This window comes from Carassius auratus, chromosome 29 (assembly GCF_003368295.1).
Source record: "Carassius auratus strain Wakin chromosome 29, ASM336829v1, whole genome shotgun sequence".
Lineage (NCBI taxonomy): Eukaryota > Metazoa > Chordata > Actinopteri > Cypriniformes > Cyprinidae > Carassius > Carassius auratus.
In genome coordinates, this window is record NC_039271.1 from 19,270,995 (window position 1) to 19,297,618 (window position 26,624).

Below are 26,624 nucleotides of genomic sequence, written 5' to 3' on the forward strand. Positions count from 1 at the left end.
AAGAATTTGATGCTGAAGTAGATTCAATTTTGTTAATCACTGCAACCCAAAGAAATGCATGTGCGATCACAACAGTTTTTATCCATACCTATAATTTTATTCCCCAAAAGAAAGAAGTCTGTATATTTGTAGTATGAAGGACAGTTCCAAACTTTATTTCAGAAGTGAAAATGTACACAAAGGTCAAAAAAACATTAAAACCAAAGGCTATTAAAATGCAAAGCAAATGAACAATAAAAAGATTCTTTGCAGTGGGTCCCTTTCACACTCGGTAAAGCAAATCCAATTGCTAAGCAGGAACACAAGCTTAAATAACTTTAAAAAAACAAGACAAACTGTCATGGCTGTGATTTTTATCTTTGGTCTGAAATTGTTTGAATCATGAAGCTTTTGGACCTCTTTAGTAGCTGTTCAAAGGGTAAAAAATAAAATGGATTATATTCAACGAGTTTTAGCAGCACAGGGAATAAAAGAACAACAGCAATTGATGTCGAGGTAAATGTCCTTTTAAAAGAGGTGAAAAATAGTATATATATATATATATATATATATATATATATATATATATATATATATATATATATATATATATTGATACATATGAAGGGGTTCAGCTCTTGGAGCCCGGTTTAAGTGTAGTGAAGGGCTTGGTGTTCCTCAGCGATCCCGTCAGCTCCTGCAGGAAAGCCACAATGTTCGAGTCCCTCTCTGACTTCCTCCCGTCGAAGATCACCACCACAGTGAAGTGCGGCTCGGGCCGTGCCAGGAAGTAGGTGCTCTGGACTTTATCGTCATAAAAGTGGACCACCTTATCCAGAGAGTTGAGCTCCGTGGAGCGGTCACTCATGATCATGATGACATTGGGCCAATGTGTGACTGGCCTTTCTCCACCTGGAAGCGACACCACGGCTGGAAACTGGTCCACACCTTTGGGAGCTTCACGATAAGAGTGCGGATGATGGTATCCGTGTCCCTGAAAGCTCTCGGAGCCACGGTTGTCAAAGACCAAGGAGACGTTCGAAGCGTCGTGCTTGCGAATGAAGCCTGAGATCTTGCCGAAGTAATCTAGAGAGGTGCGAGCTGTCAGGGTTTTCATTTCGGACTGGGATGTTTGGCGGCTCAGAGCCTCGTGGAAGTAGAAGCTGAACTTTGCTAGGAGCGTCGCCTGAAGTCGCTGCAGCCACAGGTAGAGGTGCGGCGGCTGCACGGCCTTCTGGGATTGGCCTCCGAAGAGGTGTTTCCTGGTTTCTCTTTGCCGCTCGAACACCTGACCCCATGCCTGAAGTTTGGAATGGGCGCCATGCAGATTCAGCAGAGATGGCAGGAAATGCCACTCGGAGATCTGCGCCTGGCAACGCAGCAGCTGCGTCAACACGTCCACCTCCACCTGGAAGCTGCTCTCAAGACGGCTCAGGATTGGATGGTGGAATCTAAATGGCACAAAATTAATGTATTGAAATGGTTTAATGCAATAGGCAAAATGAAAAGGAAAATAAATTCAAAGTGAAGCACTCTACTGTTCATTTACACACAGGTCGTTTATTTTTTTCAATTACATTTTTTTTTTTTTTTTTACCCACTGTCAGAATTATTGATTTGTATATAATTATTTGAAATTTTAGAGTACATTTTTAAATAGTTCATCAGTCTTTCAACTTCAAAATTTCAGGATTCAGTGTGTTACTTATTTCTTTCATTATTTGTGAAATCCACTACAATAATATTTTTTTTTCAGTGTAAGTCTGCCGTTCAAAATCAAGCTTTGATTCCAAGATTTCGTGTTCCAGCTCTGAGATGCTTTTGTGTAATTTGTTTTATACAAATTTCAAATACATAGTTACTTTACAGTAGTAATTTATTGCAATATTTATTTAATATTTAATCACAATAAAAAATCTTTATTTTATAGTCTAAGTTTCTCAAAAAGCTATGGGTCTAATGAAAACAAAAAAGTTATTATTTTTTTTTTTTCTGTTCACTTTTTGGTTGTGGAAATAGATTTAAGTTGGTTCTTGTAAAAAGTAACCCAAGTGTATTTTCAAATTGTTCAACTCTAAAAAGAATGGTTCACTTCATGCGCAGTTTTTTTTAATCATTTTAAATGCAGATGCACTCCTTAGCAAACAACCAACTGCTATTCAATTTGTTTTCAATATCGTGCAGCCCCACGTGAAATGGAGCTCGGATATTAATATAAGACGATGTAAGATGGTGGATGATTGTCAACATCTCTGCAATCCTGCAATCTGTGTGTCCCGTTTGTGTCTGAGCGAGCGACGCCGTGCCAGCTTGTTCTCTTTGCTCATTAGTGCTGGAGAAAGTCATGAATACTGCAGGGCGGCGTAGAGCTCATTACATCTCCTGCATTCAGCAGCAGCGGGAATATTCTTCACCCCTGACTGATCATTAATTACATGTCTTAGCAGGCAGCCGGAAAGAGCACGAGGAAATGACAGAGAGAAAGAAAAGTGAGCTTCTTCAAAAAAAAAAAAAAAAAGCTGGCAGAAGAGTACTTTCGATCACAGTTTAATTCTGAGATAAGCCATTCTAAACCTTGTTACTATGAGAATATCCTGACCAGCCCACCACAGCAACCAATAGTAAGAGTTTCAGACGAGACTATCTGTTTAACCAGCCAATGGAAGATGGGGTTTGAGAAAACCTGTTTGGAAATAATTTTTGCGACACAAAAATTCACATTTAAAGCATTTTCTTTGTAGGCCAGCAGATATTTACTAGAGTTCACAGCTGATTTCTCAAGGTCATCATCTGTAGCATCACCGAATCTCTGCTAAGCACTTGGCTGGACTGATTCATTGAGCAGATAACATTTATGAGATCTCATCTCTTCTACTCCAGCGATGACTCAACATTTGGCATCCTTCCTTCCATCCATCCATCTCTCTTTCTCTCTCTTTAGTAAAGAGCAGAGCTGACCTTGAGCAGTCAGTGGGAGCGCTCTGCTTCAGACTTCATTAACCAGGTGCTGGGCTCACATACTGCTTTATCATACATCACTTGTCCTCACACTATAACAGGAGTTCTGCTAGAACAACCTTGTCATTTAAAGGTCAATTTAAAGTTGTTTTTCCACTTACGACCCTTTTTCAGGCTACTGTACTTTAAAGATAATTTTGCAAAATCCAAATGAGCTTTAACAGATTTTTTTTGGGTAAGGACTTGAAGAATAATTTTAAATCTTGTATCTATCACTATATTTTATATGTCACCATGTATTAATACAATGTAATATATATATATATAAAATTATAATTATTATTTGTCATATGCTTTAAAAAAAAGACATCAAATGCACCTTTAAATGTAGCACATATTCCTTCGGCAGCTCCATTTGTTTATAAGGAAATTATTGGTAAATTACTGTTTAAGCTCATTTCTGAGTAAAGAATTAAAAATCTAATTAAACATATTTAATGATTCATTCATGGTAATTATTATTTTTAGTTTATTTAATAATTAATTTAATTAATAATAGTGAATCTGTATACTTTAAAACGTATAATATATATATATATATATATATATATATATATATATATATATATATATATATCTGTGTGTGTGTGTGTGTGTGTTTTCAGATGCTTTTATAAAAAATATTATTAAAAAAGCACTTAATTTAAGCCATTTTCTGTTAAAGTCCACTTCTGAGTAAAGATTTTAAAGTAATTATAATTTAAAATTATCTTTATTTTAGTTTACTCTTAGGTGGACATAGACTTTCATACATTTCTATTCCACTTGCATTGGGTGTAAAAATAAATAAAGGGTAAATTGCTAATAACATTTCTATTCCACTTGCATTGGGTTTAAAAATAAATAAAGGGTAAATTGCTAATAAATAAAGGGTAAATGTGAGCAATGTGGGCCACAGCTCCATCTGCTGGCATGGAAAACACAACAACACAGAGACCCTTGCAACACACACAGAATGATCCTCATGATCTGGACCATTTCAGTAATATACAAACTCACCATTGTAATTTAATGATTCTAAAATGACTCTGTGACACTGCCTCTGTTTCTCACCTGGAACTGTACTTCTGCAGAATGCTCTCCAGCGTGCTCACGAGCTCCTCAGAGTTCACGGTCTTCTGGCTGCCCAGAGAATGCATCTTCTCATAGAAGTCAGCGATCTCCATCCTGGCCTGCGTGAAGTGACACAGCTGCTCGGACAAATGGGGCAGGAGATCCTCCAGGTTGGGAGTGGAGCCTCCGGATGTGTGGCGGCCCATGGAGACCACCTTCTTCAGTTCGTTATTCAGGGAAGTATAGATGGTTCTGATGGAATCCTTGCGGCTGAAGAATGACTGACCACCTGCATGACACACATACTTCAGAATGATGGCACTGAAACAATACACTGCAGGAGGCACTTGTTTGAGCTCGAATATTAATTCAGTAACAGATCACACAGATGGAGATGCATTATGTATGACCACATGGCGCCATCTGCTGTACTTAAATTATACTACCCTGTAACAAAGGGTCCACAAAATAACACAAGTTACATTGGCTTGGTACATGCAGTTACCATCCAGTGTTTTTTGGACTTGGGACCATGGAATACCACATTTTTGCCACATTCAAAACAACATTAACATGGTACATGTACTAGGGTAATACTATTTTATCTCTAAAAAGCCATGGCTTTTTCTTTCGCATTTCAAAAAGCATTGTATTACCCTGGCAAATGTCCAAAAACATTAACTTACCATGGTATGTTACAAGCACAAAGCTTGTACCACCTCACACCTGTGGAAGCTGATGCATGAGATGCTATGTCATAATTATGTCAAATTACATACAATTTTAAAATGATATATTATGACAGTCATAATCATGACAAAATGTGGAATGAGACAAATGGAGAAATAAGTGACAAGTGAAAAGTTATAATTATGACAAATAATCATAGAATTATGTATTAACGATCCAATTTGAGTCATAATTACGCCAAATCATAATTATATAATTACAATTGTGCTATGAAAAATGTCAATTATAACATGTCAAATGTTTTATCAAATGTATAGCTTTGCTGTAATTAACTCATAATTTTGACTGAATTCTGACATCATAATTGACAAGTCAGTATTTATATTTAAATTATTTCCTTTTACATAATAATTTTTACTTTCTATTTCATTATTATGACTTTTTTACTTTACGATTTCACATAATTTTGTAAAAAGTACATTTTATTTTTCTTTCATAATTGTGACCTGAAACCTTTTTGTTGTTGTCAATTTCAACGGTATTATTTAATATCAATTTCGACTTAATCTCATAATTATCTTATTATATAAACTTTGGTACAATTTCCTTTTATATCTCATAATTCTATGTCAGAATTTGAACTTCTTGTCTTAACTTTTATCTCATAATTAAGACTTTTTTTAACTGTCAAAATGTCGATATCTTTAATACATGTTTATTATTTTGACTTTTATGTCATAATCTGATTTACTAAACTTTTTTTTCATTTGTAGCGGAAATGGGCTTTCAAATATACCTCCACGTTAGCACCAAAGTACTTTCTGAAAGAATGCAGTATTGGAAATGCTTCTCTCACACCTAGTTTCTGCCCGAGGAAAGTCATGTTGTGGTAGGCTTTCTCCGCGGCGGCCAGGTGCGCGAGAGCGGCCAGCAGTGACGCCCAGAGGGCCCCCGCGCTCTTACTGGCGTCCTTCTCCTTCTCCACATAATCCTTTGCCCGGTCAAACCAGAACATCCCGAGCTGAGTGAAGAAACTCTCGAGCACGGCTCGCTCTTTGGGAACCGGCCGGAGATCCTCGTCGCGCGGCGGGTCACACATGACGACACGGAGGAGAATCAGCGCAGATACACTTGCAGCTGCAGCACATTCACCTGACAGCGTTATTAAACTGTTATGTTGTGTCCGACAGTCGCGGTCGCTGAAAACCACCAAAACTAATCACACCATCGAAATTAAGCGATTTAATCGGGTTTCTGTTGGTAAAACGCACATTCTTGGTGCTAAACGCCACCATGACACTTTTCAATAACAACACTACGGCACGACAAAGGAGACAAAACACTTCTATATACGAAACGCGCATCCTATACAAACTATGCGCAAATGGATCAAAATTTATTTTAAATGTAACCTATTTGTTATATCTATATCTATTCTTTAATCACCTTATTATATTGCTCTGACTCAGTAGCAAAATAAAAACATCTGTCAAAACAATTTGTTTTCTTCAATAATTCAAAACTATTCAGAATGTCTAAAACTTGCATTTATAAACCTGTGAGAAATGAATTCATTATGAATAGTGACATATACTTTTCATTTTTAAGTGCAATTTTAATTCTAAATTGGCCGCCATTTAGATGCAGTTTAAATGTTTACATCACAGTCACAAAAATACATAAAAAAAGTAATATTGTGATATATTATTACAATTTAAAATAATTGTTTTAAAATGTATTATACTTTAAATTATCATTTATTTCTGTGATGCAAAGCTGATTTTTTAGGATCATTATCACATGATCCTTTAGAAATTATTCTAATATGTTGATTTATTATCAAAGTTGGGAACAGTTCTGCTGCTTTATATTTTTTCAGAACATGGGATACTTTTTTAGGATACTTTGATGAATTAAAAAAAACTAATAAAAAATAGAAGCTATGTTTTTAAAATATAAATATTTTGTAATAACAATATACACTACTGGTCAGTAATTTGGGGTCAGTAATTTGTTTTCTTTCTTCTTCTTTTTTATAAAATCAATACTTTTATTCAGCAAGGATGTGTTAAATTGATAAAAAGTGATAGTAAAGAAAATATATTATTAGAATATATATTATTATATTTATATATTATTATTATATTATTATATTTTAACATTTTATTCATCAAATATATTAGACAGCAGAACTGTTTCCAATACTCATAATAAATCAGAATATTAGAATTATTTCTAAATGATCATGTGATAGACTGGATGTTACATGTGACACTGAAGGCTGGACTAATGATGCTGAACATTCTAGTATTTTTGATCTAATAAATGCAGGCTTGATGAGCAGAATAAACTTCTTTCAAAAACATTAAAAATAGTAATGTTTCCAAACTTTTGGTCTGTACTGAATATATTTATAAATGTCCCTTTCATTTTTTGCGTGAGCGTCAGTTGTCATGCCAGCTTCTGCCGTAAACGTTTCGCTTGGGCTCTGTTTTTTTGCGACGCTGACAGTCGCTTGTTGGCAGACTGGGGCAGGGCTGCTTGCAAGATCCGAGACGTCCGATTGTCCGCGCATCTGTCCGATAGTCCAAAATTTATTAAAATTAATCCATCTCATCGGGCCTAATGGATCCCAATCGAATAATACAGGCTCTGAAGGGCACCATAGACCCGAATCTACGGCTAGCGGCTGAGAATGAACTCAACCAGGTCGGTGAACCATCTAACGTTAGAGAAGTTTGATGTTTCTCAAGGAAACATAAGCACCAGAAGAGCAGAGATGGTTTCAGTGAATAAATATGCTAAATCAGGGCCTATTTTTAATGCATAAGGCAGGATAATGTTTAAACGGTTAAAATGGTATCTTTGTTTACTAATTAGATGGTTGATTTTGTATGTAGTAACGTTATAAGGTAAACTAGTTAATACGCATCAAAGCATCAGTGTGCAACAAATAACTAGTTAAGATCATATTTGCGTCCTGTTCTTTATTCTAAGATCTGATCTGGTTTAGTCTTGATGCCAGAGAGAGAGAGAAAATCCCATAATACCCCAATGAATGATGTGGAATGTGCACTACTACAGAGTTTATTTAGATTAGATTAGATTCAACTTTATTGTCATTATGCAGAGTACAAGACAAGTACAGAGCTAATGAAATGCAGTTAGCATCTAACCAGAAGTGCAAGAATATAGTGTTTTATATACATATAAGTACACATTACGTGAAGATTTACAGACTGTACAGTGGCGTTGCTATATACAGTATTGAGCAGAGTATATATATAGAATATAAATAGGAATGTTATGTAGGGATTATGTACATTATGAACAGAGCAATGTAGGATTATATATACATTATGAACAGCAGCAACATAAGAACAGGTGTTATACTGCGATTTGATATTTTTCATTGTGTCCTGATTCTGCTTCATGTAAATCACAGTTGCAGACCACTGATGCAATTCGGTGCAATCTGCACAATGCGCTCGATGCAAACCCAGTTTCTCTTCTAGGTTAACTCATATGTGTTTGGGAGAGCTGATGTGCCTGCATACAAAAAGCATCAAATTTCTTTTTTAATGAATTAGATTCATTATTTCAGTTCATTGCATTACATTTTACATCCAATCAGTTGTTATGAAGAGAATTTAATGATGTTTTCTCACTATATGCTATTACAGTCATTCTGAATGACTGGATACAGGTAGCATGAAACAAACAATTCTGTGTGATAATGTAACAATTATAGAGCTACATTGGTTCGCCACTTGATCTCACTCCTGAAGAAAATCCAGTTGATGACCACTGAGAACAGTGACGCTTGAGTTCAGATAAACCATTTAGGATCGCAGATTGCTAATGTTTACAAAAAAATCAAGTCATCAGCTTCTTGAATTATATAGATTTTTGTTTTTGTTTTCAGTCTTACAAGATCATCAACTTCGCCCCAACTCTGCTGCAGATCATTGTATCCGACCAGGTGGAGTTTCCTGTGCGACAGGCAGGTGAGAGCTTCTACCAGTTTTTTGATGCTTTTTATACCTTTAGAAACGACTGGTTCTGAATCTGAATGACCCTGGTGAATCATTCTGGATTGAGATCTTTCCCTTCACTGTTAGTCATTATATTCTTCCTCTAGCTGCCATCTACCTGAAGAACATGGTGAGTCAGTACTGGCAGGACCGAGAGCCCACTCTGGGGGAGGTGGTGTTTCCCTTCAACATTCATGAAAACGATCGTGGACAGATCCGAGAAAACATGGTGGAGGCCATCATTCGCTGTCCAGAGTCCATAAGGTGAGTCAGTTGTGCAAGTATGGCATTTTTGCAGGTGTTATTGTTTAAAAAATGACTTTTTTTTGTCGGTTGGCAGGGCTCAGTTGACAGTATGTTTGCGTGCCATAATAAAACACGACTTTCCTGGACGGTGGACGGGCGTAGTGGACAAAATTAATCTGTACCTGCAGTCACAGAACAGTGGGAGCTGGTACGGCAGTCTGCTCGCTCTTTACCAACTGGTCAAAAACTATGAGTAAGTCAACCACAAGGTTTTTGTCTCTCTTAAAGGTCCCAACCTGGGATATTTCACAGTTTAGTCGTGTCATAATTGTCATCCTCCAATCAGATTTGGGTTAAAGGAATAGTTCACCCAAAAAATGTACAGTCAAAATATTAATCCATAATAATGCTTCCTCCATTCTCAGTTGTCCTCAAACTTCAAAATTCACCAACATATTTGTTTTGAACTGTTTTCTTGATACTTGATCTTCTCCCCTGATTCAGATGAGACAACATTTTTCACTGGACATAACAATATTATGGATCTAGGGCTCATATTTTAGCATGAAGCAACAGTTTGATTTAATGATGGTTTTTGTTCATTACAAATACGTAGCTTTTTCACTTTGATGGACTAGAGTCGTGTAGATTACTTGTGGATTATTGTGATGGTTTTATCAGCTTTTTAATTTCTGTGTGAACTAGCCCTTTAAAGGTCTATGAGAGAGTTAATTGAAATATGGATGAAAGTTGATCATGTTGGTTCTGTGGTGGTCAGGTTTAAGAAGGCTGAGGAGAGGGACCCCCTGTTGGCTGCAATGCAGATCTTCTTGCCACGAATCCAGCAACTCATCACTCAACTCCTGTCTGATGCCACCTTCATCTCAGTTCTCATCCAGAAGCAAATCTTAAAGATTTTCCATGCACTTGTCCAGGTGTGTGTGAGCATTTGTGTCATTTGGTTATCAGGTTATTCCCGATAGGTCAGTACTGAGTCCCTGTTTGTATCCGCAGTATTCCCTTCCACTACAGTTGATCAGTAACGCCATCATGACCCACTGGATGGAGATCCTGCGCACAGTTGTGGATCGGGACGTCCCAGCAGTACGTTTGTGAAGCATTTTTCCCTCACACTTAAGATCTTATTGGTAAGTATGATTTCATGACTCTTTGTCGGATGATTTTCAGGAAACTCTAGAAGCTGATGAGGACGATCGACCAGAACTGATCTGGTGGAAATGCAAGAAATGGGCTCTGCACATCATCACGAGGATGTTTGAGAGGTGATTAAACAAGCCAGATCACAAGCATCAATTCTGGTCACTTAAAATAGAAAGAACTTCATTGATCCCCTGATAGGAAATTCACTTTTCACAATGGCAAACTTAAAAACCGATATAACTTGATATTATTTCTTATATATTATTTGTATATTTTCTAGGATTATTTACAGTCATTTTTAAACCACAATAACTTGGAATATTATATTATATTATATTATATTTTTGTATGATTAATTACATAATTGGAATATTTTTGTGTGTTATATTTTGTATATTAGAGGTATATTTTGATCACAAAAACTTGAAAGTATTATATTATATTTTGCACATTAATTGTATATTTCTATATGATTATATAATTTTTTAATCACAATAACTTGGAATTATTATATTATATTATAATGTTAATTGATTTGTGCTGATTGGTGTATTATATTTTGATCACAATAACTTGAACTAAAAAGAAATAAATAAATATATATTTTTTATATATATTATGTTATAATTAGTATATTTTGATCATAATAACTTGGAAATACTATATTATATTTTGTATATTTTGATTACAATAACTTGGAATTATTATATTATATTATAATATTAATTGATTGGTGCTGATTTTCTGTTCACAGATATGGCAGTCCAGGAAATGTAACAAAAGAATATGTTGAGTTTGCTGACTTTTTCTTGAAGACTTATTCCGTAGGAATCCAGCAGGTATGAGTAACATTTGTAGTGCAAAAAAAATAAATAAATGGTTTTATTATTGTGGTACCATGCTACAGTGATGTACCATGATTGCTGATCCTGTTGTTCCCTGCAGGTCTTGTTAAAAGTGATCGAGCAGCACAGACAGAGACAGTTCGTGAGTCCTCGTGTCCTGCAGCAGGCTCTGAGCTACATGACTCAGGGCGTCTCGCACTCACTCACATGGAAACAGATGAAACCACACATGCAGGTGGGAAGCAGCTGAGACACAGCATCACATGACTTGATGAAAATGATGACTTTCATACAGCTTAATATCTCTGTCTCTGCAGACTATAACTCAGGAGGTTGTGTTTCCTCTGATGTGCTATAAAGATGAAGATGAAAGACTATGGCAGGAAGATCCGTACGAGTACATCCGCATGAAATTCAGTCAGTGTGCTTGGTTCATATTTTTTTAATATTGTTTTTCTCCTTGTCGCTTTGTAAAGCTTCCTTATTGTGCTTTTTTGGGCGTTAAGTTCTCTGACAGTGTCATTTTACTAATTTCAGATATTGTCAATTTTATGAATATGAGAGAGATGTTTTAATAGTGTTTCTGATTTAAAAACCTCAATAGCATTATTACAAAATCATATATTAAAGCTGCGGTAGGGAACTTTTGACGCTCTAGCGGTTAATAAACAGAACTGCTTGTGTCTTGCGGAAGAACATCGTAGCCGGAACTACTTCTCTCTGTTTATGTCTATGAAGAATCACAAAGGTACTGGGTTACTCCGCTGCGGTCTCCCCGAAGCAATCTAAAGTAGTCCGAATATAAACACTTATTATAGGTATACCCTAGTGGTTCAGGAAAGGCTAAAAACACGGTTTGGAAAATGGATTCATGGTGTACTCGCTTATTATATACATTTTTCTACATTTTGAACACAAACAAAGTTACGGACCGCAGCTCTGATTGGTTGTTTTTTACCGGGAGCGCATGACTTTCTGCAAATGGCAATAGGACACTGGGAGGAGCCAGAGGAGCTTGATTTTTTCACAGATTATCTGTCTCATATTCTACTGTCAGGACATAATGACCGGTTTAAGAAATATGTTAAAAAATATATTTTTACAAAAGTTACCTACTGCAGCTTTAATTCCTGCTTGCAAGCAGTTTAATTTCCTGTCAGTGAATTCAGGAATAGGACCTGTGGTTTTTGATTGCGTAATGACGTGATTGGCTGATCTGTGTGGTTCCTCGTGTGTGTTCTGCTGTAGATATGTATGACGATCATGTGTCCCCCGCCACGGCCGCTCAGACTCTGTTATGTACAGCAGCCAGGAAGAGGAAGGAGGTGAGTCCACCCTCAGACCGCTCTTTAACTCCAGAGCTCTTGTTTACATTTAACATTCCAAAGACCCCCGCCAGACTTCCCACAAAACGCCTTTAGATCTGATCAGAGTTACTTGCTAGAGATACTGAAAGGAAGCAGTTTCAAGGGAAGGATTGAGCGTGAAGTAACCTCAAGTATTTTATTGCAGGTGCTGTTTTCTGCAAAAATGAACAGAGGTCACACATTCACATATGATTTAATTTCACATTTTTAGGGGTAAATGGCATCTCCCATTGACTGTGGGTTCGTCCTCTCATCCTTTCCGTGTCTTTGTCAGGTCTTGCCTCATATGATGGAGTTTTGCCATCAGATCCTCATGGACCCCAACACTGACCCCCGAAGGAAGGATGGGGCGCTGCATGTGATCGGTGCCTTGGCTCAACCCTTGCAAAAGGTTACATTTAATAAGCAAGATCTTCTCTGTGTTCCTAATTTAACTATAGGCTTTCTTCATTAGTGTTTCTGCTTTTCCTTGTCTTCCTGCAGAAGCGGGTGTACAGGGACCAGATGGAGCTCATGTTACAAAACTACGTGTTTCCTCTGCTCAACTCTAATCTTGGCTACTTAAGGGCCCGGGTGAGTGAGTGTTTACTGCCAACCGTTTAGCTGCCAGATGAAATTATGCAAAATTACTGAAACTATTTAGTAGGGATCAGTGTTTTTTATATTATTTATATACTATTATTAGTTTTAGTCATTTTAATTTAGGTTTTATTATTTTATTTTTTTTCAAATATATATTTTTTTCTTTTGAGTTTATTTTAGTTTTTTTTATTTTAGTAAATGTATTATGTGCTTTTAACATTTTTATAGTTTTTTTTTTTTTTACCTAAATGGTTTTAGTTTTTATTTCAGTTTTAGCTCATTTGGTAATGTTAGTACTTAAACTTATTTCAGTTAACATTTCTAATTTTAATTTATTTTCTTTAATATATTATTGTATGTATTTTCTTTCATTTATGTTGATGAAAAATGATTGTCGGTTGGTCAACTAATCCTTTAACCCCTTAACTGTCACTCACATTTTTGAAAATTGACTTTGTAGTGCACGATCCAACTTAAATTTTTATAATTCCTGAATGAAAATATTTTGTAACATTATATTGAAGTACAATTTACATGGAAATGCAATGTCTGATTTTAAAATGGGTTTTAAAGGATGAATTTTGAGATTTTAAGTTTTCAGTCGATATATAACTTCTGATGATTTCTAAAATGTGATAGAGAAAAAGGCAACAAAGAAGTCTTCTTTTTTAAACAAAGGTCAAAAGTCGATTTTTGAGGGTGCTCATAAATTAATCGATTACTTTTCCTACATAATTTTTAGCAAAAAACACTGGTAAAATATATATTTGGGAGTCTTAGCCATTTCCAACGATATATAGTTTGTCAAGATTCGATTAGATTTAATTGTAATATAGTGAAGTAAATGTAGGCGTCCCACAGAGTGGACGGGTGACAGTTAACAGGTTTTAAACAATGACTAGTCAGTTATTGAGATTTCTTTACATTTAAAGTTTTTGTAATTAAAATTGTAGGATTCTATTACCTTGAACTGTTCATTTGTTAAATGAACATTACTTGGATACATTCACTTCTGATAACAGATCCCTCTAAATTGTAATGTAGACACATGCGTTTTCTTTAAAGCTGCTTTGAAACAATGGGTATTGTAAAAAGCGCTATACAAATAAATTTGAATTGAATTTGAATTGAATAATAATAAAAAAAAACTAACTATTAGACTAGCTGTCAGTATGATAAAACCATCTCAGAGGAATTGTGTCCATAAATTCAACCCTCTAAAGTGGCGCTGTTATGTTCATCAAAGCACTGCATTCTTAACAAAATCTCCAACAATAAATTCCAAGACAAATATTGTCAAATTGCCTGCTGTGCAAAATGTTCCTGTCTTGTTTTTTTTGTTTTTTTCTGAGAACGCATTTTGTGCAATTGAAGTTATTAATTAGCATGATTTTTTTTTCTACTATCTATCATTTACTGTATTAATCGTCTGTGCTCATTGTCCATTTCTGGTGGACATGACCAACTTGTCACTCAAACAACCCACGACTAGTAGAATTTCAGAGGATGTTTTGCCCAGTGCTTTTGGCTATCAAAACTGCATCTGTCAAGGGTCCTTCAAAGCAACACCAGTTTCCATGGAGTCTTATTTCTGCTCTTTCTGCGGTGTGTGTGCAGGCATGCTGGGTGCTGCACTCCTTCAGTCCTCTGAAGTTCCACAACGAGCTGGTCCTGAGGAACGCTGTGGAGCTGGTCAAACAGAACCTGGTGGATGACAAGGAGATGCCGGTCAAAGTGGAGGCGGCCATTGCACTGCAGATGCTGGTCAGGAACCAGGAACAAGGTCTGAAGCCACACAAAAATAAAAAATAAATAAAAGGAGCTGCAATAAATAAAAAATATGTAGGTTTTGTTCAAAATAAAACATAATGAAAATATTATATATATACGTCTACTTTCATTTGAGAACTAAATGCAGAACACTAATGCACTTAATAAGCATCAGATTAGTTTTACTAAATTAAATTGGTTTACTCTCTGTAATCGGTTTTAGAGACGAGCGGATTAACCTGTTTTAATGAAAGTCTGCTGTCTGCCTGTCCAGTACTTACATAATCCTTCCCTCTTTCCACCTTTTGTGTGTTGTTTGAGTGCAGCTAAGGTCTACATCCGGCCCTTCATCAAGCCTGTGATGCAGGAGCTGCTGCACATCATCAAAGAAACGGAGAACGATGACCTCACCAGCGTCATTCAGAAGATGATCTGTGAATACAGCGAGGAAGTGGCCGGCATTGCGGTGGATATGACGCAGAACCTGGTACTGCACTCTTAAACTGGCTTCTAAGTTTTGCATTAAGTAAAGACAGGGTTTAATGCTAAAAGGGGTTGTCGTGCGCAGGCGGAGATCTTCAGCAAGATTCTCCAGAGTGAAGAATACGAGGAAAGTGAAGATAAGACTGTGATGGCTCTGGGTATCCTCAGCACCATAGACACCATCCTCACAGTCATGGGGGACCGGAAAGAGGTTTGCACACGTGCTTAAGGCCTTTCTCGTGAATTTTTAGCATGAGAAGAATACACTACTGTTTTTCTGACTTGTATTCAGAGTGGATTGATCAATGTATTTAGTTAGTAGGAAGTGACAGCAAAGACATTAATAACATTTATACGGTAATGTTACTGTTTCAAATAAATGCTGTTATTAAAATTATTTCTGAAGGATCATGTGGCACTGAAGGCTGGAGTTATGATGCTTTGCCTTTACAGAAATAAATGACATTTTAAAAATGTAGAAAACAGTTATTTTGAACTGTAATAATATTTCACAATATTATTGTTTATACTGTATTTTTGATCAAATAAATGCAGACTTTGAGCATAAGAGACTTCTTTCAAAAACAATTGAATAATTTTATTAAACAATTGAATAATCTTATTGACCCCAAACTTTTAAATGATTATGTTCATTACTTGTATATCGGCTTGCAACTTTTTTTATTTTATTTTTACTTAAGTGTAAAAAAACAAACAAAAAAAAACAATCAGAGTTCTGCATTGGATTAATTTTTGTTGGAGGAAATTGTATGTAAAGTTGTTGCACATGTTTCATAATTGATTATATAAAAATTATGCATTTTTTGCCCCCCTTTTTTTTTGGAATGGACTGAAATGTCAGATTCATAAACAAATTGTTCTTTTCACTCAAATCTTATAAAATGAATATGATTATCCAGGTCACAAAACTGGTCTGAAATGGGCTGATCAGAACGATCATGTTTGGGTGAACAGTCTCTTTTAATTGCATCAAGATAAGTTTGAACATGTTTCTGAAAACAGAAATAAGGTTGAAATACCGCCCCCTCTCTCTTTCTCTGTTTCTCTCAATCTTAGATCAGTCAACAGCTGGAGGTAATATGCCTGCAGGTGATTGGTCTCGTCCTCCAGAAACCCATCATAGGTATGGCAGGTGTGTGTGTGACAAGATTATTTATCATGGATTTTTGCAGTAATAATTGTTACATTTAAAGACATCCCCATAAAGATGCATTCACACTGATAGCAATTTGCAGTGACAAAGCAAAGCTTTCAATCAGAGTTGGCGAAAAAATGTGAACTTAGTGTGAGTTTATGCAAATATAGCAATGAGATGCTCTACCACTCAACTACCAATGGGAGTGAAGACAGTAGAAACTCTAGTAGTCAAATCTGTCAGTTTGAACACCTCTTACAAAGTAACTGCAACAATTGACCACATGGTGGAGCTTGGAATAAAAATTTCAATATCAGTACTTTTTAAATATGTAATGCAAATATCATTCAGCGATTTCTGACTGTCCACAAAACATCCCGTCTCTGTTTTAGAAGCGATCACTTACGTTCTCTCTGTCTTTTTCAGAGTTTTATGAGGAGATCTTGTCGCTGGCGTTTGGACTCACCTGTTATTCCATCTCCCCTCAGATGTGGCAGCTGTTGGGGGTCCTGTACAACGTCTTCCAGCATGACTGCTTTGATTATTTCACAGGTCTCAGACAAGCATGTAGCTCAGATAATAGAAACGCAGCTGAGAGCCAAGCTCTGACTCGATCTCTCTGCTCCACCTTAAACTATAAATCATGTCATGTTTGAACTAGGTTGAAAGAGTCGTTAAGTTGATGGATGTGCGTGTTTATGAGAGTCTTTTGAAAATGATTGTGGCTATATTGAGTACTTGGTTAATGATGTGATGTATTACCCTGTTGATGTAGATATGATGCCCCTCTTGCACAATTATGTTACCGTGGACACAAATATGCTGCTGTCAGACCCCAAATACCTGGAGGTCATTTACACCATGTGCAAAAAGGTCTTAATATGCATTTCCTCTATTAAATGTTTCCATTTAAAGTGCATTTACTGTCATTCTTCCATATGCATTTGACCTTTTGACCTCTCACCCCCCAGGTCCTTACGAGTGATGCTGGGGAAGACACAGAATGCCATGCTGCCAAACTTCTAGAGGTCATTATATTACAGTGCCGTGGACGCGGCATTGACCAGGTGAGTTGTGTGTGGGTTGGTATATATCTGTAAGTTTAGGTGCGTTTTGTCATATTATTTTGTGTGTCAGGACCACTGTTATTTTTGTATTTTTTTGATGTACCAATTTATTTTTTATTAATATTTTAAATTAGCTTTTCAGTGATATTTAAAGTTTTACTTTCATTTTTAGTAGTTTATTTTTATTTTATTCGTTTTTATTAGTCTTTCTCTTCTATTATTGCAATTCTGTTATTATGTTGTTAGAATTTTTTTATTTTAGTTTTAATTCAGTTTAAGTATGTTTATTAATATTTTTATTGCAATTTAAATTAATTTCAGTTTATTGCCAAGGCAACATTAACTTTTTTTTTTTTTTACTTTTTCATGTTATATATATTATTAAAAATGTTTTTGTCAAAAATACTATTATTTATTATTCATGTTTACTCTCTCTCTCTCTCTCTATATATATATATATATAATACAGTTTTGTAAGTAATGATAATTAAATGAATGATAAAAACCCTGGTCAAGATGCTTTATAAGTGACAGTTGATTAATTAATGGTGTGTATTGTTGGTTTAATGAGCCATATCAAACATTCACATTAATGTAACATCGAATTTTGGTGCCTGTGGATGTTTTTTAGTGTATCCCTCTGTTTGTGGAGGCGGTGTTGGAGCGGTTAACACGAGGTGTGAAGTCCAGCGAGCTCCGCACCATGTGTCTACAAGTAGTGATCGCAGCTCTGTACTACAACCCCACCCAACTCATACACACACTGGAGAACATACGCTTCCCACACAGCCCCGAGCCAATCACAGCGCAGTTCATCAACCAATGGATGAACGACACAGAGTTCTTCTTAGGGTAAGGCTGTTTTTACAGGAAATACCTTTTATTTGGTTCAGAATGGCACTTGCACTTTATTTAAGGAGATTGGTTTAGATTAAACACATTTTTTTGGATTTATGCTGATGTGGCAGCTGCTCCTGACAGAGATGAACTCTGCTTAAAACTAACGTTTGGAACGGTTTAAAATTTCTGTTGAATTCCAAAGTTTAGTATACTGAACTCGAATTTAGAAATAGAAAAAATAGAATGATATTCAAAGATATTTAAATGACTACTGGATATATAGATTTAAATAATAACTGCCGTCTGATGACTTATAAATGAGCATTTTAACACTGAATAGATGGAACATTCAAATTCATGTTACAATTCAATTCTGATCTACAGCCATTTGTATTGTTTTCCAGTTCTTGTTAAAGAGTGTCACTGCCATCTTTTTTGTTCTCTCTTTGATTTTTTTTAATTAATATATGATTGCTTCCTGTTGCTTTATTGTTGTGGTCCCCAGACTTCATGATCGTAAGATGTGCATCATTGGGCTCAGTGTTTTGATGGAGCTGCCCAGCCGCCCTGCGGTCCTGGAGGAAGTTGCAGGGCAGATCGTTCCCTCCATCCTCCTCCTCTTCCTGGGTTTAAAGCACATCTACGCCTCTCGAGTGCTCAACAAACCGGAGCAGCTCTCCAGAGCTCCAGGCTCAGAGGAGGAAGAGAATGGTGAGATTGTGTGTGACATTACAGGAGAGAAACTCCCAAACAATTCACTTGTGAAGTGTTTAGTGTCTGTACCTTTAAGACTTCTATATATGCATGACCTAATTTACATAAAGCAGGTACCATAGAAATCGCTATAATTAAAGAAGGGTCACAGAAGAGTAGAAAATTGTCTTTCAGAAACATGTTTTTGGGAAACCAAAAATGCTTAATTATGCATAAAATTGCAAGTTAGAATGTAATTAGGTCTTTACGCAGTGACCTGTTGAGATCTATGCTTGTTGCTGTATTTGGTGGTCTGTATGGTTATATTAATCTCACAGTTTCCTCAAGTCCTTATCTTGCTTCACCCCAGGTAAACTTGATCCCTGCACAGGAAGTACTATTTCTGGCATATATAGCTTCAGGTTGGTCTTTAGTCATCAGGGTTTATGGATGACTGAGAACCGATTGTATCACTAACAGGGCCCTGGAGACATGGGTGATTGAGGAACGTCTTGTGCGTGTTAGTTTAACATGATTCTGAACCTTTAGGCATCAAGCAATCAAACCAATTGAATAGAGCTTCACGAACCTACACCCCTGACCTGAATTCTGACAGCATCATACTGTTGGAGTTATGGATTTATTGATACTATAATGAGACCCAGCCATCAGCTGCATGCCAGCTTGCATGTTTCCAGTATGCCTTTAATGTTTGGGCTTTTGGAGAGACAACTATGCAGTATTGCGTTCAAGCATAATTCTAACCAAATTTAGTGAGAAGTGTATGCTTAAATCAAGAAATGATGACCTTAATTTAAGATATATTCTCTGAAAACTAGCCTTAAAGGGAAAGTTCACCCAAACATTCTGTCATAATTTACTAACATATAATATTTTTTTTTTAGCTCCATACCAGTGGTAGAGAGGTAGTGTGAGATTCAAACACTGGAAATCTCTATTTTTAGAAATGACCTTTACTTCAACAAGATTCAGACCCCGTCACCAAACCCTTCCTGTTTCTACTCAGGAAATTTACAACACTGAGTTTGGAAATTCTTCATGTCTGTTTTCCAGAGGAGATTCCTAGCGACGAGGATGAGGTCGGTCAGAAAGGGGTGGCCCTGCAGTCGTCCGGCGCTCCCACTGGGAATGATGATGAAGATGATGATGATGATGAGGATGATGATGAATATTGGGATGACGAAGGTCTGGAGGGGACCCCATTAGAGGAGTACAGTACACCACTGGACTATGACAATGGAGAGGATGAATATCAGTTCTTCACCGCATCCCTGCTCCGTATGCACAATTTTATTTTTTAACTCCGTAATATACCAGACATGTGCATTTACATAATACATTTATTACATTAAATAAATGAGTGGTTTATGGATATGCCCATAGACTTATTTTAATCAACAACAAAATTTTAGGTTAACATTTATTACAGTAGGTTTTTCACCATTTTTAACTCTAGTTAATTTGAAATAGTCATGTAATGTTGTAAACATTTTTTTTTAATTCCTAATTTTTTAATGTAGTTTCTTACTTAACTTCATCAAAGAAAATTGCAGTCATAATAAATATTTAATTAATAATAACAATTTGTGTATAGCATGTCACACAGCAGGAAATGTCAACTCCCCAAAAGTCAAAAATGTTCAGTGCTAATTTTTTTTGTTTGTCTTTGCTCAATATCAATATTGAATATTTATTTAAATATTTTTTGTTTATTTATTTATCTATCCATGGAATAAATATTTTTTATTTGGTGTTCAGATAAAATAATTTTTTTTCCTGCTTATCATTTCAAGAGCTGGAATGGTCCTAATAAAAATATTCCACATAGTTTGTTAATTAACTTGGTCATTAAAATTGCATGTATAATAATTTTATAAGTCATTATTTATTTAACAAATACATTTTGGATATAGCATGTTGCAAGATAAAATATCCTCCTTTATTTTCTTTTTTTATTCTTTAGCTATTTTTATATATATATATTGTTTATTGGATAATTTTTTTTATAATTATTATTATTAATTTATTTGAACATTGCGAAAAAATTGATGTTCAGCAATTTCCCACAAGTATAGCACCAGTAATTGGAACCACTTCCTGTTGCAGGTGTTCAGAGTTCAGATGCAGGCTGGTATCAGTCGCTCACATCTCCTCTGAGTGAAGACCAGAGGAAACAGCTGCAGGAGATCTATAACCTTGCCCAGCAGAGGAGGAGCGCAGGACTCAAAGGCCTCTGGTAAGAGTGTATGTGTGACCTTTTCAAGACCATTCCAGTCTCGTCTAAAGGTTCTGCCTCTGTATATGATTTATAAAGCTCTCAAATGGGCGGGACGTTATCTGAAACAATAATGTGTACGATTGACACTGTTTAAAATAAAAAAACGGTAACATTATGATAGGACTCAGCGACACAGAACATTTGTCGCCAATCTTGCACATTTAACATTTACATTATTTATCTGTCTGATGATTGCTGTTGCTACTTCAAACACTTGAAATAATGCTAGATTGTTTCATCATCTCCCTGTAGAGATGTTCCAGTTGTTCTGAGGCAGGTTTGAGATACCTGACACCTTGGATTTGGATCTGTACAGAATTCTGACACTGAAAACAGCCTGAACTCTGGATACTAGAGACATCTCGGTCAAGATGGAGACCCAAAGCAAGCTCTTCAGGTCCATGATTCTTAACAGGAACACTGAAACATTGTCAAAACTAGTCAGAAAAGCTCCAGTGAGGTCGAAGAGGTTACTCTAGGTCACCTTCCCTGAAGCTGTGTGTGTGTGTGTGCGTGTGTGTGTATGTGTGTGTGTCTGCACATCTGTACAGAATTGTGGGTGTTTGCACATGTGTGCTGACAGGTGTGTGTATGAACGAGTAAGTGAATGTTGTATATTCTGTTTCTCTCAGTCTCTCCTCCGTTTGCAGTGAGTGATTAAGAAACTTGAGCAAGGCAGTGAGGTGAGACATGTCAAGGCAAGCCAGAGAGAGACAGACGGACACCACACAGATGGAGGGATTTGTTGTGTTGGTCAGTGCCTTCAGAGATTCGTAGGCATTTTTCTGCCCAAACAGATCATGTGCACTGGCTAGATGTCAGAAGGACGATGTTTATAGCTGTCATATGTTTATATGTTTCAGAGTTTGTTTTTGTAACAGTCAGTTTTCAGAACTAACTTAAATCATAAATGTTAATATAGCACTAAGCATTTGTATGGTTTTTTTGTATGTATGTGTGTGTGTGTGTGTGTGTGTGTGTGTGTGTGTGTGTGTGTGTGTGTGGTTATGCAGTAGCTTGATCATCTATTTGTGTATCGTTTTATTTAGCATATTTAGCCGAATCATATTTCACCCCAATTTCAAAATAGAATTTATAGAAATTATATATAGAAAATGAAATCTAAGTACCATTTAGATATTTTTGAGAGACAGTTTTTCAGACAGAAAATTGTGCACATAAAAATAAATAAATAAATATATATATATATATATATATATATATATATATATATATATATATATATATATATGTGTGTATATATATATATATATGTGTGTATATATATATATATATATATATATATATATATATGTGTATATATGTATGTGTAATATTAATAATTTATAATATTTATATTTTAAATTGAACTTTTTTTTTTTTTGAATTCTTAGGGCATTTTTTATTTTATGTGTGTGTGTGTGTGACTCTATATATAATGTGTGTATATAGGTGTGTGTGTGTGTGTGTGTGTAGATATATGTATATATTCTTGTTCCAACTACATGAATTCAAAACACAAATCTGCTAAATGAGTAAATGTACATGAAAATATTTTATAATATTCAGTACTTCAGATATTAACATGATTTATGGTTGCAAATTATGCACTATTAAATTTATGCACAATATAAATAATATGCTACTGACAGTTGGTAGAGCGTGTTTAAATGTGCATAATTGTCATGAGAATCATTTCATAATGCAGAAAAGCAACCCTCTCCCCCCCCAGGGTAATTCTAACATTTCTTGTATAAAATCATGTTTAACCAGATGTTCACCCATCAATGAATCTTTAAAAGTGCGTTTATCATCGTGATTCATTATCCCTATCTTGCTGTTCCATTAGCAAGTCCAAATTCAAAGCAGTTTGCTTATGACTGGCTCTGTGTGGAAGCACAGATCACGGTCAAGGCAGTGCAATCATTGTGTGAAATATCCCACAGCTCTTCATTGATTTCCAGCTTGCGCTCGCTCCATCTCATTCGCTCCATAATTTACATTTCATGTTCTCATTCTCTCCTCCAAAATTTCACCTTGTTAAGAAACCAGAGTTTCTGCCTACATATACTGCTATAACTATAAATGTTATGGTATTTTGTATAAGCAATGTAAGACATTTTCAGGTTCTGTTTGCCATTTTGTTATCTTTTTTTAATAACCACAATGTATAAAAATCTAAAATCTAATCAGTAGCATAACCTTTTGAACTAACTTGTGCCATACAGAAATACTTGTGCACTATTTTGACAAAAATAAGAGAGAATAACCAGTTCTTCAAATTACATCCATTATTATCAAAGCACATTATCTTAACATTTAGTACCAACTAATATTTCATTCCTTAAAGTGAACTAGTTTTACTATTAAATTTCGTGGCTATAAAACATCTTTTGCAGGTTCCAGTTATTCTCATTTATACACCAAAGAAACCTGTTTCTGTCACAAAATAAAAAAGTTATGGGTTTTTTTGCACACAAAAAATGCACAATACACATAAAACAGAAAAGTACAACTTTTATCTCACAATTGTCTTTTTTTTCTTAGAATATTTTGTAATTCTGAGTTTAAGTCCTGCAATTCTTAATTCTTAGTCTGACTTTTTTATTCTTAGAATTGCAAGATAAAAAAGACAAAATTGTGAGATATAAACTCAGAATTGTGAGGGGGGAAAAGCAAGAATGATGAGATTTAAAAAGACCCAATTACCTTTTTTTTAACCCTGTAGCGAAAACAAGCTTTCATGTGGTAATCAAACAAAAGCATAAAAAGTTAATGACGTGTAAAAATAATGTAAATATAAAAGATGTGGGGAAAAAATAAACTATAATTTTTTTCCAAATTTTCTCTATCTCCCTTTTATTTACATTTGTCTCCTCTTTCCATCTGTTCTTTTTTTCCCTTTGATCGCGTGCTCATTCTTTTTAATTTGCATCTCTCTCTCCGCTTTCTCTCTCTCTCTTCTTCTGCGCATGCGCCGGTAGGCGGGTTACATGGATTTCAACACCTTGTACACATTCACACTCGCAGGGTTGATACGCTGTCCGGGCTTCAGTGCAGCACACGGACTATGGAACGGGACGAGTCTCCTCTCTTTCACTCCCACGAGTGGAATGCGAGACGGGGACAGACATGACAGCGAACAGCCGAGGGACCAGAGCCGCTCCTGCCCCCGTGCAGCCGCGGCTGTCCGCGCTACCGAGGCCGGGAGCGGGAGTCCGGCTGCTCCGGTACGCCGCGCTGGTGGCGGTGTGCGCGCTCTGCTACAGTAACTCGCTCTGGGGGGAGTTTGTACATGATGATATATGGGCCATCACCAACAATCCAGATGTCAGACCGGTCTCCAGCCTCCGGAGCATCTTCACCAATGACTTTTGGGGCAAACGGATGGCTGATAACACCAGCCACAAATCCTACCGTCCGCTCTGCATCCTCACTTTCAAGTAAGTCAAAGAGGCGACCGTGAGTTGCTTTTCAGCGCACTTTTCAATGTTCCGCTATTTACTTCTACGTTTGAAAGGTCAGAAAAGAGTTGCTTGGCGCATTTTACGCAGAGTAATGAATTATAGTAACTTTCATGAGAACATTTTTACTTGGCTGGAATCACATGACGAGAGCGTTTTAGTTCATTTAAAAGAAGATAGCCGTGCATGTCATAAAGTGTCACAATACCGTATTTAGCATGTATATTGTGATTTAGCATGTGTAAAAGTGATTAACTTGTTAAAGATTTTAGAGCATTGCTAAATTAAATGAAAGTAAAAGTAAAAATATTTTTCAATCCGTAGTGTTCCATTCCACATCATTTGTGTGTCAGAAAAAAAAATATATATTTAAATTGTTTGCAATATTCTAACCAACTGAGCATGCTTTTGGTTTTCCACTAGCAATAAACCATCATTTAATCCATTAAGTAAATTGCATGTGAAATAAATTGATTTAATTGGGTTATAGTTTATTTAGCACTGTTTATCATGTGTTGAGAGATTGCTTAACATATATGTGTTCTGTTAAACAATTTTTTAAATCATCTTCGCATTCATGTCCACTCTTTGTTGCTGACACACTTAAATAATATTAGTAAACACGTGTTGCGCGGTTTATATAGAGAGTTGTTACTTTTCTCCCAATTACAAAGTGCACCAGCACAAAACGGTCGTTACAAAAAAGTGCTCGTAAATCGTGAAATGAAACAGACGAGAGTGGGAGTTTCAATCCGAAATAAGCTCGCCGTGCGTGTTTTGACTCCAGCTTCAGACTCCATCCTTTCGAGTGGATGACGTCATGGTCCATCTGGCGCGAGAATCTGACCGCTCTGGAACATCGCGACTGATCCAGATTCACACCAGCGAGCGAGAACACAGAGAAGCGAGGTGGACGACTTTGTTCCTCATAGTCTGAAAGGAGGCATCGTGTATTTATAGCAAGGCAATTAACAGCCTACTTTGAGCCTCATATTTGATCTCCTTTATTTTTGGAGCAGCCAGACACTTCATCAAGTCTTCCTGCTCTCTCCTTCTCTACAAGTCTGCCTGGGTGTTTAGGGCATAGAAATCTTTCATTCTGTATAGGTTGTTATTTTTTGTCATTTATTTTTTTTGTAATAGAAAAGAGTAGATTTTCACTTTGTTTTTGTTTTTTTGAAGAAATTGTGAGCTATGCCAGACGCTAGGGTGTGATAAATGGTTTCCAGGGTGTTGCTATGCAGTTAGTGAAGTGTTCTGTCTCATAGTTAGTGTGTTGCTATGTGGTCACTTACTTTCCCACCCCTAAAGTCTCCATGGTAGTAGAATTGTTGTGACTTTTTTATTACTTAAATTGTAGATATTAATATATATATATATATATATATATATATAGCACACACATACACACAAATATGGCTAGAAATATTGTTTATTTTAACATTAAACATTTTTTAGCTCAAATATTATTACTAGGAAATATAAAAATACACTGCTAAAAATAATTTGAAGGAACCTTATTCTGTTGTGGCAGTGGCAGTGAAAATGATGGCTTTGCAACTTGGAAGAAATAAAAATACTTTTTAAAAGATTTTTAATTTTTTAAAGATGTTATATTAAAAAAAGTTTTATATTTAAACAACATCAAATATTATTTCTGGCTCACATTATTATATAGCCTGTGAAAAGGTTCTTACATATTCCTACCCTGACCAAAGTTCAGAGGTTTCAAGCAAGGTAACATTGTATTTTAAGGATTTGTCAGTCTTGAACCGTATCAGTTGTGCCGTGCGTGTCATGAAGGTGTTAATGGGTGCTGCTGTTCCCCACTGTGTGTGTATGAGTTAAGACATAAAACGAATACCCCTTGGACCCAC

At 36.0% G+C, this 26,624-nt stretch overlaps 3 protein-coding genes across 4 annotated transcripts in view; 2 read left to right on the plus strand and 1 right to left on the minus strand.

The window, feature by feature from the left end:
* Positions 1–114: 114 nt before the first annotated feature.
* On the minus strand, positions 115–6,066 carry LOC113048295 (KICSTOR complex protein C12orf66 homolog). The gene is made up of 4 exons (XM_026210020.1): positions 5,599–6,066; positions 4,051–4,339; positions 593–1,430; positions 115–544 (listed from the first exon to the last, which is right to left on the minus strand). The coding sequence occupies exons 1-3, from the start codon at positions 5,837–5,839 to the stop codon at positions 611–613; spliced, it is 1,350 nt and encodes a 449-aa protein (XP_026065805.1). The 5' UTR covers positions 5,840–6,066; the 3' UTR covers positions 115–544; positions 593–610.
* Positions 6,067–7,237: 1,171 nt separating this feature from the next.
* LOC113048296 (importin-8) lies at positions 7,238–22,230 on the plus strand. Of its 2 annotated transcripts, none has more exons than XM_026210021.1 (25): positions 7,238–7,449; positions 8,666–8,747; positions 8,882–9,038; positions 9,115–9,273; positions 9,799–9,955; positions 10,035–10,124; positions 10,209–10,303; positions 10,936–11,020; positions 11,127–11,261; positions 11,344–11,443; positions 12,275–12,351; positions 12,668–12,784; positions 12,877–12,966; positions 14,593–14,758; positions 15,072–15,232; positions 15,314–15,439; positions 16,306–16,381; positions 16,811–16,936; positions 17,160–17,257; positions 17,356–17,451; positions 18,083–18,303; positions 18,797–19,002; positions 20,059–20,283; positions 21,112–21,241; positions 21,536–22,230. In XM_026210021.1, coding segments are annotated over exons 1-25 (3,060 nt in total). In that variant the 5' UTR covers positions 7,238–7,365; the 3' UTR covers positions 21,537–22,230. The 2 variants fall into 2 exon arrangements, with proteins under 2 accessions (XP_026065806.1, XP_026065807.1); XM_026210022.1 differs by having other exon boundaries at positions 16,306–16,372.
* A 2,021-nt stretch (positions 22,231–24,251) lies between these two features.
* Positions 24,252–26,624, plus strand: part of LOC113048297 (transmembrane and TPR repeat-containing protein 1-like) — a 33,980-nt gene continuing 31,607 nt past the window's right edge. The window contains exon 1 of the mRNA XM_026210023.1: positions 24,252–24,726. Within this exon, the coding sequence (XP_026065808.1) occupies positions 24,416–24,726 (311 nt within the window). The 5' untranslated portion in view covers positions 24,252–24,415. The remainder of the gene's footprint in view (positions 24,727–26,624) is intronic.